Source organism: Hippocampus guttulatus, chromosome 5 (assembly GCF_054856545.1).
Source record: "Hippocampus guttulatus isolate MCC_2025c chromosome 5, RoL_Hgut_1.0, whole genome shotgun sequence".
Taxonomy (NCBI): Eukaryota; Metazoa; Chordata; class Actinopteri; order Syngnathiformes; family Syngnathidae; genus Hippocampus; species Hippocampus guttulatus.
In genome coordinates, this window is record NC_141265.1 from 8,341,983 (window position 1) to 8,359,607 (window position 17,625).

At 40.8% G+C, this 17,625-nt stretch overlaps 3 protein-coding genes across 7 annotated transcripts in view; 1 reads left to right on the forward strand and 2 right to left on the reverse strand.

Annotated features, from left to right (window-relative positions):
• Positions 1-4,320, reverse strand: part of dock5 (dedicator of cytokinesis 5) — a 37,805-nt gene extending 33,485 nt beyond the window's left edge. Inside the window, exons 1-2 of the mRNA XM_086111611.1 lie at positions 4,157-4,320; positions 57-140 (exon numbers count right to left, since the gene is read on the reverse strand). Of these exons, the coding sequence (XP_085967737.1) occupies positions 57-140; positions 4,157-4,199 (127 nt within the window). The 5' untranslated portion in view covers positions 4,200-4,320. The remainder of the gene's footprint in view (positions 1-56; positions 141-4,156) is intronic.
• Positions 4,321-11,376: 7,056 nt separating this feature from the next.
• On the reverse strand, positions 11,377-14,831 carry neflb (neurofilament light chain b). The gene is made up of 4 exons (XM_086110625.1): positions 13,702-14,831; positions 13,377-13,501; positions 12,906-13,276; positions 11,377-11,845 (listed from the first exon to the last, which is right to left on the reverse strand). The coding sequence occupies exons 1-4, from the start codon at positions 14,767-14,769 to the stop codon at positions 11,718-11,720; spliced, it is 1,692 nt and encodes a 563-aa protein (XP_085966751.1). The 5' UTR covers positions 14,770-14,831; the 3' UTR covers positions 11,377-11,717.
• An 895-nt stretch (positions 14,832-15,726) lies between these two features.
• The window catches only part of cabin1 (calcineurin binding protein 1), a 39,575-nt gene continuing 37,676 nt past the window's right edge, over positions 15,727-17,625 (forward strand). For 4 of the 5 annotated variants that reach the window (XM_086110620.1, XM_086110622.1, XM_086110624.1 and 1 more), the window contains exons 1-4: positions 15,727-15,973; positions 16,307-16,371; positions 16,480-16,572; positions 16,654-16,767. In XM_086110620.1, the coding sequence (XP_085966746.1) occupies positions 16,369-16,371; positions 16,480-16,572; positions 16,654-16,767 (210 nt within the window). In that variant the 5' untranslated portion in view covers positions 15,727-15,973; positions 16,307-16,368. Of the gene's footprint in view, positions 15,974-16,001; positions 16,372-16,479; positions 16,573-16,653; positions 16,768-17,625 lie in introns of those variants that run through there. The other variant, XM_086110621.1, reaches the window with a different exon arrangement.

Here is a 17,625-nt window from a genome sequence, read left to right on the forward strand (position 1 = left end):
GTTTAGAGATGGAAGATAGGGGTGTCATGGCCTGTTGTGTATTTGGGCTTGCTTACCTTCCAATTTCTCCAGTATGTGCACAGTGTCCCCAACCTGTAAACACAGCTCCAGTTCACCAACGGGATCATAATTGTAGATTGCTGAAAGGACAGGATCAAAAAAATGGATCAAAGTTTCAACTCTTTGTATAAGGGTGAGCATGTCTAGCAGTGTACTGTAGATCTACTAATTTATTCCAACTCCCCTTTACTCTAACAGTAAACTGTGAAGTTGAAGCCATTTTGTAATTGGAATTATGCCTTAAGTTAACAATCTTATAAAGAGCCTGAGCAGATAGGTGGCAGGTAGCTTGAGCCCAGGCTCAAAAAATGGTGGCTTTATGGCCTCTTTTTTTCCCTGGAGGTCAATATTTCTATCCTGCAAATTCAGTTTTTCCCAGCTGACTCACTTGTGAACCCTAAACTTTCCTGTAACCGCTGTTATCATGAAGGTGACCCTGTCAGTGTTTTTAAATCACCACTATTACAGAGTTATGGGCATGATCAAGTGAGACTGCATGCACAGGCAAATATATACACGTATAAGAACAAACCGTAGCTCGCAGGTTGTTACGACTCTCGGGAGCTGCAACAACATGCAGCCCGTCAAGCACATAGAACTATGAGTCGTGATCTGTCTCAACTTGCATGTGCTGGAGGCTACATTTCACCACACACTTTGACTTGCTTAAGTTATCACACTTGAGTCTAAAGAACAACACTTGACAAAACATGAAATGATTCCATTCTGATTCCGTTTTGAAACCTTTGCACGGATAGATCTCTGAGGCAGCTAAGTTGAAGAGTGTTTGTGTCCCCTGATCCTGGGCTTTGTTGCTGTGGCACACTTGGGATTCGCTTCTCCAGAGAACGCCAGGTGACGCAGGACGTAGCCGATATAGAAGATCACATGATCGACCATGATCACAACGCTCAGCTGACAATTTCTGAAGAAGATGTCAGTGAATGTTGAAGCTATCCATCCATCCATCCATTTTCTAACCCGCTTATCCTCACAAGGGTCGCAAGCGTGCTGGAGCCTATTCCAGCTGTTTTTGGGCAGTGAGTGGGGTACACCCTGAATTGGATGCCAGCCAATCGTAGGGCACGCATAGACGAACAATTATTCGCACTCACACCTAGGGACAATTTAGAGAGTTCCATAAACATTTCAAATTGTTTTTGGAAATTGTGGACGTTGTGTGCTCCGGGCCAAAAAAGAAAAGAACCATCTGGACTGTTATAGATGCAAAGCCAGCATCTGTGATGGTATGGGGCTGTGTTGGTGCCAATGATGTGGGTAATTTACACATCTGTGAAGGCACCGTTAATGCTGAAAGGTACAAACAGGTTTTAGAGAAACATATGTTGCCATCCAAGCAATGTCTTTTTCATGGACGCCCCTGCCTATTATGGCCAGCGTACAATAAAGTTGCCGGTAGGTGTCTGTGCATTATTGGACATCATCATCTGGTAATGTCATTTCACTTTGTGACACAGTTAGTCTCAAGTACAGTTGCACAGAAGCATGAGGAATCTGAATTTTGAGACAGGTTTCTGTGATTAATAAATGCAACAGTACCTAACTTAGTGATTTCCTGCTAGTTGTTGTTCCAGATCACCTGTTTTGGGTGCTTTGGATCTGTCGTCAGAGGTAGAGAGGCTTGGCAGCAGAGTTTGATGGTTGGTATACACGACTCACATTCAAGAGAATGGAACCCAGCTACGGGCGTGCATGAAATTGTGTACCCCAATAGTTATAATAAATGTGTCTTTTTTTAGAATCGAGGAGACTTCGTTTGGTTGTATATGGACAACCTATAATTCTTTTCACTCGCCTCATGAAATTTGGGCGCCTGCACACCATAGACCCAACATGGACGTACCTGCATGTTGAAAGTGTTGCCATAAAAGTGGAAGATATCAATACAGAGTTGTATTTATGAGTTCAAAGCTAAACTAATTTCTAATCAAGCTACACGTGAAATTAATGAAGTCTTCCTTTCTGTGCAGTCTTAACGCAGCATCCTGTTTGTGCACTTTTTTCCACTGTCAATTTTTATGTCCTGTCTTTTATTAAAGCGATGGAAATGTTTTTATATATTTTCAAAAATGAACCCCAAAAATTATAACAATAATTAATTTGTGAAAGAATTGTTAACCGCGTGCCTATTTTTTAGATCACCGCCACGTGTGTGCAGTATGTCCTGTTGATCTTCTGAACTTGAAACTGTGAAATTGGAATAATATTCTTCACTGCTTTTATTTTTCTAGCGAAAAATGCCTGAAACTTTATTTTGTATGCAACTTATTTCACTTGATATCTATGGTGCATTAGTGCAAAAATATGTAGGCTACTTTGCTTCTTCTGATTATATTTTATAATTTCATACAGCAACACTAACAGATGAATTTTCTCATTTAATACACGTCCGTTTAATGTCACTTAATAAACTGAGAAAAGATAGCCAGTGATAATATGTTGCATTTTTGTAATAGAATAACTGGCAATATCTACATCACTGTTTTTTTCCACCAATAAACCAATAACATTTTTTGTATACTAGAAATCTATCTGTTGTTGCATCTTAAACGAAAAAACATTTCAACCTGCTTCCTACGTATTTAGCGGGGTTGGAGAGTGAAAAAAGAATGTGGCTAGCAACAATGTACAGTCACATACTTTGTTACTTCCTGAACTCTTGTCACTTCAGACGATGAGGCAATATGAGCAATCCCAAAAGCTCTGATGCATATCAGTTGCTACTAATAAGGATGGCTGCTTTTTTGTAAAGAGCTTGGAGGCAGTCTTATTTACCTTCAAGCAGACGTAGGACCCAGCCAAACAACCCAACGACTTCCCACTGCATGGTAACCATGTCAGATTATGTGTCCCCCCCACCCCCCCCCAAAAAACAATTAGAGCAACAATATTAATGAATGCCACTGTACTGTACCTGTGGGAATTGTAATCTTGTGGCTAGTTGACTGTCATAGGTTAGTTTTAGATCCATTGCCCATGGCTCCCATAAACCTACATTAAATATGCTTTCATAATATGTCTCCTTCCGTCTCAAATGTAGTTTCCCCAAATCAGGCAAGCTCTGACTAATCAGACTGATGACGAGATGTTCACGGTCTAATAGCTTTTCTTAGGATTAAGAATGATCTTAGCGATTCCTGTCTTTTTTCTGCTGCAAAAAACAGGAGAACAGCATTGACTACAGACTCAAGAGCAGTGCCTTTTGAGATCTGAAAGGATTAATAACATGAAACTTCACCCGCAAAACACAAGGTGATATCTCACCAAAAGGGGCGATGTTTGTGTATAAACATACAGTTAGATCAAAATGATTTCAGCTGGAACGGCAGCAGGATGTTCAATGACAGCAGAATCAGAAGGAGTAGCGGCATTAAAATATGCAAGGTTTGGGCTTCAAACCACAAAGATGCATGACACGTTTTCGGAACATTCAGGACTCTTGTGATAAGCAACGCAACTGTTGCACAGGACACACTTTTCTACAGAAAGCCATGTCTTTGCAGAGCATTGTAATTCTGATGACAGAGAAGGATTTCTCCCTTGGACAGAAGATGCACAGGTTTGCCTTGAGGGTGTAGGACGGGCAGTCTGCACACACAGGTATCAAGGCCACACCTTTAGAAAACTACAAGCCGTGAGAGGTAAAGTCCAAAGAAGAATGGCAAACAACTGCAAACTCTTTGCTAGTTTGCCACATGTACTACAGTCCCACTTGATGCCATTTTGTTTTACCCCGTAGGAAGCCCTACAACGGGCTTTCGACGAAAATAAAATCCATGGTTTTAGTTCCTTCCATGTCGGCTCAATGAGATTACATACAAGAATGGTTGGCATGCCCGCTGAAATCCTGAATCCTTTTCCAGGGTTCCGAAGCGCCGTAAAAAAACACCGAAAGTAAAGTTCAATCATGGAAATCGTAAGGAGTTATTTTCATCCACCACCTATTAACAACAACACATTCATCTTGGCTTGTCCTCCCCTCTTTTCAAGTGACTTGACTTTTGCTTGGAGTTCACTCGGCAAACTTTCAAATGGCACAACAAACGTGGTGAGCCCACTTGTTGGGAAAACTTACCCACGCCGTACTTCTCTTTCTTTGTGGGAACCCAGCGTGTCATGGCGTTGTGGTGGTGGGAACCCCCCAAATATTTCTCTCAATGAATAAATAACTATTTACAATGGATAATCGAGCGCGGGTAATGCACTAATCCTGCTCGTCCCGAAGTCTACTACAGTATTTCCGCCATCATGCCTGCTGTAAGGGGCGGGGGAGAGCGAGCAGGCTGAGAAAGGGGGAAGCGGGGACGGGGGGGGATCATTTCTTGGGAAGAAAGTCTTATTCATTAGCGACATTTGCACGCACCACAACAATACAGTACTGTGACATAACATCTACTGTATTCATTCAAGAGGTATTCACTAAACAATACGGTTTTTTTTGTGGGCTGCAATGTTGTTCACGTGTGTCACATCTCATTGAGAGGTGTTTATAACATTTTTGGGGGGGGGGGGGGGGCAATATGTATGATTTATGCAATAGCGTCTGTAGGAACATCTACAGTACACCACAGGTGTAAAACTCAAAGTCCGGGGGCTAGTGCTGGCCCGCCACATCATTTTAGCCCCCAAGCACCACATGAGTAGCCAGGGCCAGTTCTAAAAATAGCTCATCTGTGATGGGACATTGTGATTTTCTAGAAATGATCATATGAAAATGTATAACTAGCAGACATCCATCCATCCATGGATGAACCCCTTCATCCATTTTCTGAGCCGCTAATCCTCACAAGGGTCACAGGCATGCTCGAATCTATCCCAGCTGTCTTTGGACAGTAGGCGCGGGACACCCTGAGCTGGTTGCCAGCCAATTGCAGGACACACACAGACATACAACCATTTGCTCTGCTCTCACACTCACACCTAGGGACAATTTCGAGTGTTCTATTAACCTGCCATGCATGACTTTGGAATGTGGGAGGAAACCGGAGTACCCAGGGAAAACCCACGCAGGCACGGAGATAACATGCAAACTCCACACAGGAAGGAAGGCCGGAATCGAACCCTAGACCTCGGCTGGCAGATATTTACAACATTTTAAAAAAATGTTGCATCTTGATATTTATCTCTTTCCTAGTTGTTGTGAGTAGCATCGACTGTAGTACTGTAGCAAGATCAGTGCCTTTACATAGCTGAATTTCATTAATTAACATGAACAAAGGTTGGTGATCCCTGCCACAAATGGTAGAAAAATGGATCAATTGATGAAAAAGAAACTTAATTGTTTTACTTCAACTTCACATTCTGCATGAACCGTGAACTTCATTAAGTACACTCACACTTACTCCTCAGCACCCAGCCACGCAAATAATAATGTTCAAGTTAATGGAAATTACAAACTGTTGTCCTTATGTTTCCCTCATGGCGTTGGTATAATATTAGTGGCACACAATTAGCAAAGGCAATAGTTGTTTGAAGCTCTGATTGGTCATTAAAATTATATTGGTTTTATTTTCAAATACCCCACCCTCATAATGACAACCAGTCACCTGTTATACCTGGAAAGACATTTTCATTGCAACCCAGCTAAGATAGCATCCAAGCATGGGCAAAACAGGTGTGTTGAACCTGTTTATAATGGGGATTGCCTGAATTTTAAAAGACACGCTCTGTCTTTTCTGTGTTCATTAATTAATCATGAATCATTCAAATAATTTACAGCTATTGGGAGAAAGCTGGTTGACCACTTTTTTTGCTTGTTGTGTGTGCGTGTGGGGTGGTGGGCTTTCTTTTCTGTTGCCAAATGGTGTTTAGTCATCCAATCCTTTGTTGTTCTCTCAAATAGGAGTTATTTTTTGCGTCTATTGAAGGATCATTATGTTTTAAAATACAGCCAATGCAATTAGGAAGGCTACACGTGTAAGAAAAAAAAGGTAACGTTTGAGTGGAATAGTCTTTTTTTCAAAGGACAGAGCCAGTGGACACATGATGGAAAAATATTACAGAAATGAAGCCATTGCGGAAACTAAAAAGATTACGTCTTAACAACAGCATTTAAACAAAACCTGGTTTTAATTTGCACAATCTCCACTTCGCTTAAATAACATAAGATGGAAGCAATTGTTTGGGAATATTTTTCTTGTTATTTCTAGATGAGAATATTTTTTTCTGACATAGCAAAGATATTCACCTACATCAAATGAACTTGGTAGACCACAGTTTTGGCACAACCGCAGTTCCTTGAGAATTCTTTTTAGTAGACTACTTTGTTCTTTTCGGATGTACTTCAATACATAAGATTTCTGTGACCTTTTTGTGACTGATCTGAAGGTGCTTACGGATGGTGTGAAATTATTGTGGGGGTATATAACACTTGTCTTACAGTTTTCACCCTCAAACCTCTTGTCTTTTCTCACATGAAACTAAAATGTAAAGATGTGTGTTCATTGAAGGTTATGAAAAAAAGAATCACAAAAAGGATACAATATTGCCATCACCTGACTCATTTGTGCTACTGCAGACAATAGGTTGTTAAAACCTTAGAAATTATTGCTGTTTTGCTGAAGATTCAATAAAAATACATGGTATTAATCAGATGCTGATGCTGACATGTCATGCATAATATGGAATGCAACAGTGTTTTTGATGGCCCTGTTAGCAATAATGTTGGAAGTTTAAAAACAAAAAACAAAAAAACCTATGATTGTAAAATGTAGAAAATCAGACGAATATCACATGAAGTGCTGCATTAAAAAGCATGATCTAAATAAACTATCCATCCAATTTCTATAGCATTTGTCCTCATTAGGGTATTTGGTGTGGTCTGGAGCCCATCTCAACTGACTTTGGGCAGTAGTAGCCGACACCCTAGACCAGGGGTTACCAACTTTTTGGAACTGAGAGCTACTGTTTAGGTAGGAATTAATGCGATGGACTACCTATTTGATACACAGATCTAAAATCATATATATTTTTTGCTCAAATTACTTTTAATAACATTAAAAAAGAATCATATTAATTTTTGCGAAGGACATTCATCATGTTAATGATTTCTAAAAGATGAATATGAATATGCAACACTATAAAATGTCAACAGGGTTTGCATTTAAATGCAAAAATAGTTGTATGAACAAGCATTTAGCCTTTTTTGCTAGGATTTTTCATTAGACAAATTCAAAGTTCAAAGACTTTTTCTATGTACAGTGTGAATACAAAAGACCCATTTCTCTCAAATATAGTTAATAAATCTGTTTAAATCTGTGTTTAGTGACTACTTCTCCATTGCAGAGATATTCATTCCCCCTTGTGACATCAAGATGTTATGAGAAAGCATGAATATCGCACCGGTGTGCCTGAGTCTGCACACAATAAAAGGCCATGGTGTGGTTTTACCATCCACCCAGCACAATGCCACAGATGTCACAGGTTTTATGGGGGCATGTAATTGGAATGCTTCACTGCGGGAATGTCCAGCAGAACTGTTGATCTGAAGTAAATGTTCATTTCACAACCATGAACCATCTCCAAAGGTGTTTCGGACAATTTGACAGTACATTCAACCAGTCACAAAACCGCAGACCAAGCAAGTGAAGTCATACCAGCCCAGGCCCTACACATCCAGCATGCTCACCGGCAAGATCATCTGAGACTAGCCACTCAGACAGTGGTTGCAGCAATCTTTTTGCAAAACCAAATAATTTCTTCACAAACTGCCAAAAACTGTCTCAGCAAAGCACATCTGCATGCTCATTGTCCTCACGCGGACCTCAACCTGTCTGCCATTTGTTGCTGTTACCGACTTGAGTGGGCAAATGCTCACATTCAATGGCATCTTGCACTTTGTAGAGGGTTTCTCTTCATTGATGAATCCTAGTTTTCACTGTAGAGGTCAGATGCAAGATAGCATGGATGATGTCATGTGGGTAAGCATTTTGCGGATATCAACGTTGTGGCTCGAGTGGCTCATGGTGGTGGCAGTGTTATGGTACGAGCAGACGTATGTTATGGTCTACGAATACACAGGTATGTTTTATTGATGGAATTTTTAATACACAGTGATACCGTGACAAAATTCTCAGTCCCAAAGTTGCATTCATACTTTTCTTCAGTATAGTTAAACATGAGTCATGCTGTTTGGGGTCAAATCTCTTCAAATATCTCCCTTTGTTTTTGGTTTTATTTCCGCTGTGCAGAGCAGTGAAGCTCTAGGTCGCTGCCATAGCAACACTGTGCACTTGTCTGTTGTCTAATGTTTTGTTTTGTTTTTTTTTCTCTAATCTGCCTGGCAACATAACTGCATTGCTGCACCTGCAAGCTTGATTTTTTCAGTTATTATGTTTTAACATGATTTAAGTCGACAACATTTACTGTGTATATTTTCGTAGTTGCACTTGTATGAGAAATTTGATGCACATCAGACAGAGGCGGAGCTTTTTTCCCAGTATTAAGGCTACAATTTATTGCCGATTTAAAGTTGCGAACGGTAAACGGGCTATCACTTTATAGTGCTTTTCTCCCTTGGGTAGTCAAAGTACTTCACACTATCACCTCATTCACCTACTGAGGAGCAACTGAGGGTTCAGCAGCTTGCTCAAGGCAACTTCAAGGTTGCAATGGCAGGAGATCGAACCACCAACCTGTGCCTTGGGAAACGACAACTCTCACTGAGCCATGCCGCACCTAGCTGATGTGAATGTAGAAATAGCATTCACCTTGAGAATACTCAGGAATAGTCTAATCTGGCACTTTGGTCCAGCCATACATTGTGGGACAGTGATGAAACATCATGCAGTATCTGACAGCTGTTTATTTATTTATCTCTCTCTCTCTCTCTCTCTCTCTCTCTCTCTGTGTGTGTGTGTATATAATATATATTATATGTTAATGACTGTCTGCTATAAAGCCTACTACACTTTTCTAAAACTATTTCACAACTTTCAAGAGACTCCCTCAATGTCGCCATCTGAATCAACGAGAAATGTTACACTTCACATTCAAGTGGCACATGAGGCCACTTCAAACCTGTTAAAATATGTGCACCATGCAAAGCAAAACATCTTTAATAATGTAATTGTATTTCAACATCAACAGTCTCAGTCCTCTGTCTTTCAGGAGGCTTGTCAGCAGAACAATTTAATTAGGAGATTCTCTGAGCTCAACAGAGGGAGCCAAAACGCTTATCAAAGACTCTTTTTTTCTTTGTGGAAACAAAGCAAGGCTGTGTGAAACCATGCAGCAGTGCCACCATGAGTGTCTGGACTTTGTCTAGAGCAGCGTGTCACTTTTAGGACTGGTTACAGCTAACAGCGGTCAAAAGAACACAGCTGCTAAAAGTGTTTAAAAAAAGAAGGCTGAGAAAGCTGATTGAATGACAGTATTTGTGTTATTTTTGCTTTTGTCATGAGCAATGCAATGTGATCGTGTTTGCGCCATTGTCATTATAGTTGGCCTGCATTTCTAGGATACAAAAGTCATGCAATTTCAGCTCAGAATCACCTTAATCAATAATTCAAATGTTGTTGGGTGCATCAGACTGCAGGGCAACATAAGATTTCCATGTTGTTAATACTCAAGCTTCAAGAGATTGTGTTTCCAATTTCCCTTCAACACATTGTATTTCTGGCTTCCGAATTTCCTCGAACTGTAGTTTCCATGATTTCCATTTATAGCTGATGAAGGTAACATTTAAAGGCTGTTAACATCAGCTGCCAACAATACTTGCAGGTTACAGAACCTGTAATTGTCATTTCATGCTTTGTGCAGCATCTTCACCTCTTTGTTTATTCTCAAGTCCTGTACACCTTAGCAATGATGACATTGCACACATGCACACATAGCTGAAAATCTAATCAATTGTTTAAGCTAGTCTGTTCGAAACATACCTATGACATTTGGACTGCAACTTGAAACTCAATATATGAAGATGAAATTTGATAAAGTTGGTCCATATTACTTCATTCATAGTTGTGTTTCAATACTTTTGTTTCGTATGCACATGATGACTTTATCTTATTGTTTTCGTATTTCCATCTGCACCGAGAGCTTGGGCCCCATGTTTCAGCACTATGTCTGCTGGATGGTTTGTGTATTTGGGTCCAGCCAAGAGAAAATCATTAGTCTGGTTGAGTGTTTTAATCAATAAGAAAACATTTACCATATTGCTACTGCTTTGAGTCGTGAAAGGTGTGGGTGTAGCCAAACTCACTGAAGGCATTATTTTTGATGATTAAATTGAGTGCATTTTTGGACTTGCTCAAGCTGTATTGTAGCAACAGAAGGAGGCTGATAATGTAGTCTCACTTAGGGTATAGTAAGCCAAGGACAAGGTGGATGAAGAGAATGCAGAGACAGTATTCATATTTATTATATATGGGTAAAATATGGTGTTATACATGTTGTTAGTGTGTGCTGCATCGAATGAATTAGAAGTCTCAATGTCTCCATTTGCCAGGGAGTATCTGAGTGTAATAAGACAAGATATTGAGTGTGCTGTTCATTTAAATGGCATACTGTGGACTGAGCTGCTGCAGATGTCTAAAGGAAGACCTGGCATCTCTTTACTGGATATAAAACAGCCTGTCCTCTGTCAAGGTTTAATGCAATGAGATATCTCTCTGCACTCCTCCCTTAGTCATTCCTCCTCTATCCCAACCATCTCTCTCTCTCGCCACTCCCGAGTAAAATAATGAAATTTCCCTTCCCTGGCTGTCTCGCAAGAGCTGACACTTGGGGAGATTCATTGGCGCAGCACACTAGCTGAATCATAAAGGTTTCACCGTGCTCTGGTCCATAGACAGGGACATTGATAAGGGTGTGGCATACTAGAAAAACACCGCCATCAGCTTCAGTGATCAACACCGACTGCAGATTTTATTAGGCCAATGACATGCTCGCTCAAAGTAAACACAAAGTCACTGTTGTAACTTTATTGTTTTACCCTTCTAAGCTCAGTCATGCTAAATTACAAAGTGCATAACTGGCAATTAAGGGGAAATAACAATGAATAATTAAATAATGTAGTACTGGACAGTACTCTATATGCCATTAAGTGGTTCTAATTCGTGCTTTAGTGATGCAGGAGAACCAGCACCTTTTTTGCTGCTCATGTCTATTGTAAATTGTATGACCGTGGTGAAGGTAACCTTTTAATTTCTCCTTGGGAGAGAAAAAGGACTTGTTGGTTAAAAAATGTAAAAGTCACAGCAAAATATATATTTATGAAATAAATGTTCATTAAAAATCCCTTTTCTTTGATGCAACAACTGTGCGTAAAACCATAAATGAAAACCACTGCGTGAATTTTCGGTTAATAAGGCTTCAAAGGCTTTATTATTTCAGCATGTTATGGACAGTAACCACTGTGAGGAAATTAGCCGGTTGAGTACAGATTATCTTACTAGCATATTCTGGTGACACTTAAGCATACAGAAGGCATAAACATGTTACATACCGGTACATACACAAACCACAATGATAGTTTTGATACTTGTGACGTTCTCATATCTTTGAATATTGTTCTAATATAACATCCATGCAACAAGTTAAGACATTCATCATTACAATTGAACGGATGATGTATCCGAGCTTCACGGGAGAGCAGTTGCTTTAGCTGCAAGTTGCCGAAGCATACATTAACGGTGCTAGGCTTTTCCATTTTTCTCATCAGCCTCTGTTTCCGCAGCTTTTTGTATTCCTTCTTTCTCATCATCACAGTCCTCCCCGTCTTCTTTCTGATCAGATTCCTCACGTGCTTCTTCTGCCTCAACCTCTTTAGGGAGAAACAAGAGGAATCAGTAATTGATTGCTATACATGCACCAGTCATTGTTGTATAGATACAGTATAGATCTCTCTCTCTCTCTCTCTCTCTCTCTCTCTCTCTCTCTCTCTCTCTCTCTCTCTCTCTCTCTCTCTCTCTCTATATATATATATATATATATATATATATATGGCTAGAGATGGGATGGCCTGACGGACAGCACAGAGGCACTCATCCTGGCTGCTCAGGAGCAGGCCCTGAGCACCAGAGCCATTGAGGCCCAGATATACCACACCAGACAAGACCCAAAAGTGTAGGTTGTGAAAAGAGGCACCTGAGATGATCCAACACATAACTGCAGGGTGTAAGATGCTGGCAGGGAAAGCCTACATGGAACGCCATAACCAGGTGGCTGGCATAGTCTACCGAAACATCTGTGCGGAGTATGGACTGGAAACCCCAAGGTCAAAATGGGAAACACCTCCGAAGGTGGTGGTGAATGACAGAGCGAAGATCCTGTGGGACTTCCAGATCCAGACTGACAAGATGGTAATGGCGAACCAACCAGATATCGTGATCATAGATAAAGGGCAGAGGAAAGCCGTTGTAGTGGATGTAGCGGTCCCAAGTGATGGAAACATCAGAAAGAAGGAACACGAGAAACTCGAGAAATACCAAGGGCTCAGAGAGGAGCTGGAGAGAGCCTGGAAGGTAAAGGTGACAGTCGTGCCTGTGGTGGTCGGAGCACTCGGGGCAGTGACCCCCAAACTAGATGAGTGGTTGCAACAGATCCCGGGAACAACATCGGACATCTCAGTCCAGAAATGTGCAGTGCTGGGAACAGCAAGGATACTGCGCAGAACCCTCAAGCTTCCTGGCCTCTGGTAGAGGACCCGAGCTGAATGAAGGACGGACACCACCCGAGGGGGGGTGAGATGAGGAATTTTTATATGCACGCACACGCACATACATACATACATATACACTCACATACGCACACACAAAATGTGTATATATATATATATATATATATATATATATATATATATATATATATATATACACACTTACCTTCTCCATTAGCTTCATCTTCACCCTCCTCGTCCTCCTCTCCTTCATCCTTGTCATCTATTTCCTCCTTTTCCTCTTGCTCTTCCTCCTGCTCGTCCTCCTCTTCTTCTCCCTTCTTCTCCTCCACCTCTTTCTGAGGGGGGCTGGTCTCCGCTTGCTGTGCTTCACTTGCAGATAGTGTCTCCTCAGTGGAGATTGTTGATCTGTACAAGCGAGGGGTCAATAAGTACGGAGCAGCCGAATGCAGCTGAGATTGCATGGAGAACACAGTTCTTCCATGAGTTGGTCCAGCGAATGCAGCTTGGGAGTGAAGAACAGAAGACATCTGGCCACACCGGTCTAAGCGGTTTTCTTCTCCTTCAAGTAACTTTCTGAAATTGTATTCAACACGGACAGCAAGGAAACATATTTGTGGCATTTGTCTGCGAAACATCATACAAAATACATGGACGATGTGCAAAGGGGTAAAACCTGTAGGCTGCAATTTCAATATCCAAGGCCATTTTCACATTCAGGAGATCTTGATAATCTTTCAGGTAACGAGCCATTTCATTCTTATTTGTTCTCAGTTCTTCCTCCAGATGATTTATGGCATCCTGTGGTGAAAAATAAAAACACATAATTCACAGAAATCGACTCCATACACAACCTTTCCTATGCCAAAACAACTTAGGAAAGGTACTTTGCGGCAGATCTACCAAGCAACAGAGTAAATCATTTAATACACTCCAGTATTTGCAGATATTTTTGTCCTAAAATGAGGACAAACATGTGACAATGTCTTTGAGTTGCTCACCTGCAGTGCAGAAATCTCAGCACTCTGTTTCTCCTCCACTTCCTGCAATTGGTTTTCATATGCTTGGTTTATCTCTCTACAGGCGTCAATCTCCAACGTCCTAGTTTTGAGCTGCCTGCGGTATTCAACAGCCTCATCTTTGACATTACGAACACTCTCTGTATTGCGAGCGGTGCCTACCGACATAACATTCATCTTATTGCAGAACCACTCCTCAGCCGACTGGCGATTGCGTTGTGCCATCGTCTCATACTGGGCTCGAATGTCACGTAAAGCAACTGATAGGTCAGGTTTAACTACATTCATCTCCACAGACACCTCCGTGCTGTACTGGATTTGGGCCTGAAGTTCTGCAATTTCACTCTCGCAGAGACGCTTCAGGAAGGCCAGCTCATCCAACAGAATTTCAACCCTTTTCTCAAGCTCACTTCTCTCCATTGCTGCCTCATCTGCCTCCTTTCTAGCATCCATGAGTCTGCCCTCCGCCCCCTCCCTACCGAGCACTTCATCCTCATAGCGTTTTTGCAAGTTCTTCAGCATGCCTTCTATCTCATCCCTGTGGTGCTGGGCAGCTTGTCTCTCAAAACGGGCCTCCTCCACTGCAGCGTTTAGCTGGCGGATCTCGTGCTCATATTGAGCCCGGAGGGTTGATGGCTCTGTTTGGCGCTGCCTGAGCAACAAGCGTTCAGTCTCCAGCAATTTGTTTTGTTGCTCCAGTTCATGAACCCTATCTATGAAGCTTGCGAAGCGGTCATTTAGGTCTTGTAGCTCAGCCTTTTCCTGGGTCCTTAATCGTTTGAATTCAGTGGTGACCTGTGCTGCTTGGTCAAGGCGTAGCTCAGTGGCAGCTGTATACCCTGGAGCGGAAAGCAGGAAAGAGCTGGAGCTAGCTCGACTGTAGGTAGGAAAACTTCTGTATGATGATGTATAAGATGTTGGGGCAGAGCGGCTCGAATATGCAGCCCTTGATTCTATGCCTCCATTAGATCCATGCCCTGCACTACGTACAACGGTTCTCCTCTTGTAAGTACAAGGAAAATAAAAGTCAAAGCCGGTGGAAGTCATCATTTAAGATAATCTGCTCTGAGTCTTGTGATGTAGCTGTGTCAACTGCGCAGTGATTCTGCATTACACTGGCTTTTATAGAGCCTGTAATGACCGTGACGTAAGCTGCTTTTTGCAGGCATGCTGACAAAAGGAATTGATAATGGAGCCAGCAAGCCAGTCTCAGCCAAGAGCGAGAGGTGGGGGGAGGATGTTCAATATGTGGAGTGGCAGGGGCACTTTGAGAAGCAGGGTCACTGAGTGCAATTTCACCCATCCCATCCCATCCCACCACATGGTACTCCTAAACCTGCATGTTTTAACCTACCATTTCAATGTCTGTCATGTTATAAGGCAAAAAAGTGTTAAGGTGAAAGTAATACATAAATACATTGCGAACGGCATGGTGTGTCTTCATGAAAAGCAACTAAATGCACTGATGATGGATGCAGTTGAAGCTTCAAAATTTTACACTGAAAGCGGATAAACTGTACATTCCAAATGTGCACTGTACTATACAGTATTTTCTGTCCCTTTGAAATACTGTATTATAGTTGCTGTTTGCCCTCTAGTGGATGTTTGTTTACTATGCAGGTTTGATCCCGTTGATGACAGACTCGGTATGATGATTATTTTTTCAATCAGATCTTTATTAAATTATGAACTTTACGCAACGGATTCCGCAACAGAATCGAAACCAGCAGTTAAGTTGATAGCTCTTGTATAAGGACTCGAATTAACCCTTTCAGGAACAGCGGTTACTTCAGTGGACAGCTTATCATGTTATCAGTTCCAGGTTATCATTATTGGTGCATGAAAGGGTTAATTCAGTAAGAGTCGTTAACAAATTGTTAATTACATTTCTTTACGTAAAATGACATCCGATTGTATCGGAGAATTTGGGACAACTCCGTTGTTTAATATGAAAATGTGTGATTGGCCAGTCGAATACGTTATTAGTCAATGAGCGTTGAGTTTACTGGTGAGTAGCCCATGTCAAGCTGTGGCGCTTCCGACGCGAACAACAACAAAGGCTGATGAATTAATGAAGTTCAAAACTGAAATAGTACGCCGTATTTACTCTCTTATAGAGTTTTCATGTATAATACCCCTGGTTCAATAACGTTAATGTTATAGTTCCCGTCGAGAGGGAAATGAAGTCAAGTCTCAGTCGTTTTGCCTCGATCGGCTCATCTGGTGAATGAACCTAGTAGCACATTCAACTCAGGTACGTAACGGACATTTGTCACTTTCCTTACGTTGGACATTTAACAGCTCATAACATTTTAGAATCGCCTTTTCTACATGATATATTTACAGTTGAGGGTTTTCTCTTTCATCCAACTGTGTCCTGTGGCAAAGCTAAGCTAACTATGCTATACTTGAATTGACATTTTGCACTCTGCTAAATGATATAATATTTGATCAAACCCGCCCCAAAGACTGTAAAACACTCCTGTCAACGCACATTATTTATAACGGTACTTTCAATACTCACATGCCATTTGACCTTGTTTTCTCTTTCTCTGCTGTTAAATTTTTACATAAATCCGATCGGAAGCTGCCGAACTCAAAAGCTGGATGGTCTGTTACCAAATAGCACATCATCTGTGATACATAAAAATGGTAAGGTGATCTAATGTAACTGTTACACCCAAACAATATGCTTTATCAACGAGTTAACTATGTGTCAGCTTCTCCTGTTTTCGGGTTTGTTTATTCTATTATTTATAGATTCGAATCGCGGCATTGAATGCCGCGTCGACAGCTGCAGATGAGTCTCAAGACCCGTTGAGAAGTAAAAAAAGTCGAACAAAAGAGGCTCAGGTCCAGTGAATCTGTGTGTTGCTTTTTATCAACTGCTGACATTTCCCTGCTGACTTTTTGTTTTGTTTTTTTTCTGTGTAGGAAGCAGAGGCTTTTGCCTTGTATCATAAAGCTTTAGATCTGCAGAAACATGACAAGTTTGAGGAATCCGCCGTGGCATACCATGAGTTGCTTAAAACGCCACTCCTCAAAGAGGTAAACTAGCATACATAAGTGTATTTTGTTATTATACAGTCACGTTTCCCCTGTAACCTTGAAACCCTCTTAAGCATTGAATCCATAAATCTAAAAAGGCCTTAGTTGGCATTAAAACTTCTTAAATCAATCTTACATAAGTATTAAAAATGATTGTTAACACATGAAGTACAATTTAATGACTGGAAATAATCAAGCCTGAAAATAAACACACATTCTTAAAACCATAACATGAAATGACTTTTGGGGTAACATCATGCAATCACGGAGTGGAACTAACAAACCAGTGATGTAGGTTTGGTCAGGACTCTATAGAGAAAATGCATGTCATTATTATTAGTAAAATTATTATGGATGTAATGATATCCAAACGTCACAATATATCATGTTATGAACCTCACAATACAATAATTCTCACGACATTGTGGGGAAGTTGTCGATATAAAAATTTTTCACAATACTGTATAAAAACTCAATATATAGTAAGAAAAAAGCACATGTTCACAATACTGTGTAAAAACTCAATATATTGTAATAAAAAAAAGCACAATATTGTGTTTTTGTTCATAACAGCAGTGACAAAGAAATATAATTGGCCAGTCATTTTATTTTCAATTGCTCTCATTGGCTCAACGGCGCAAAGTATACATTGTGAAGTTGGTGTAAAATTTACATTCCAAATGGAATTAAGAGTCTTGAATTTAACTTGATGATGTCAGAATTCTGACAGTCCATGGCCGTAATGTATGCTTTCACAAAACCGCAGTAATATTTCCAATTCAGTCTACATAAAACTAAGGAGCTGCTTTGGTACTGCCATAATTTATAAATCTATAATTATGAAAATGCTTGCTATAA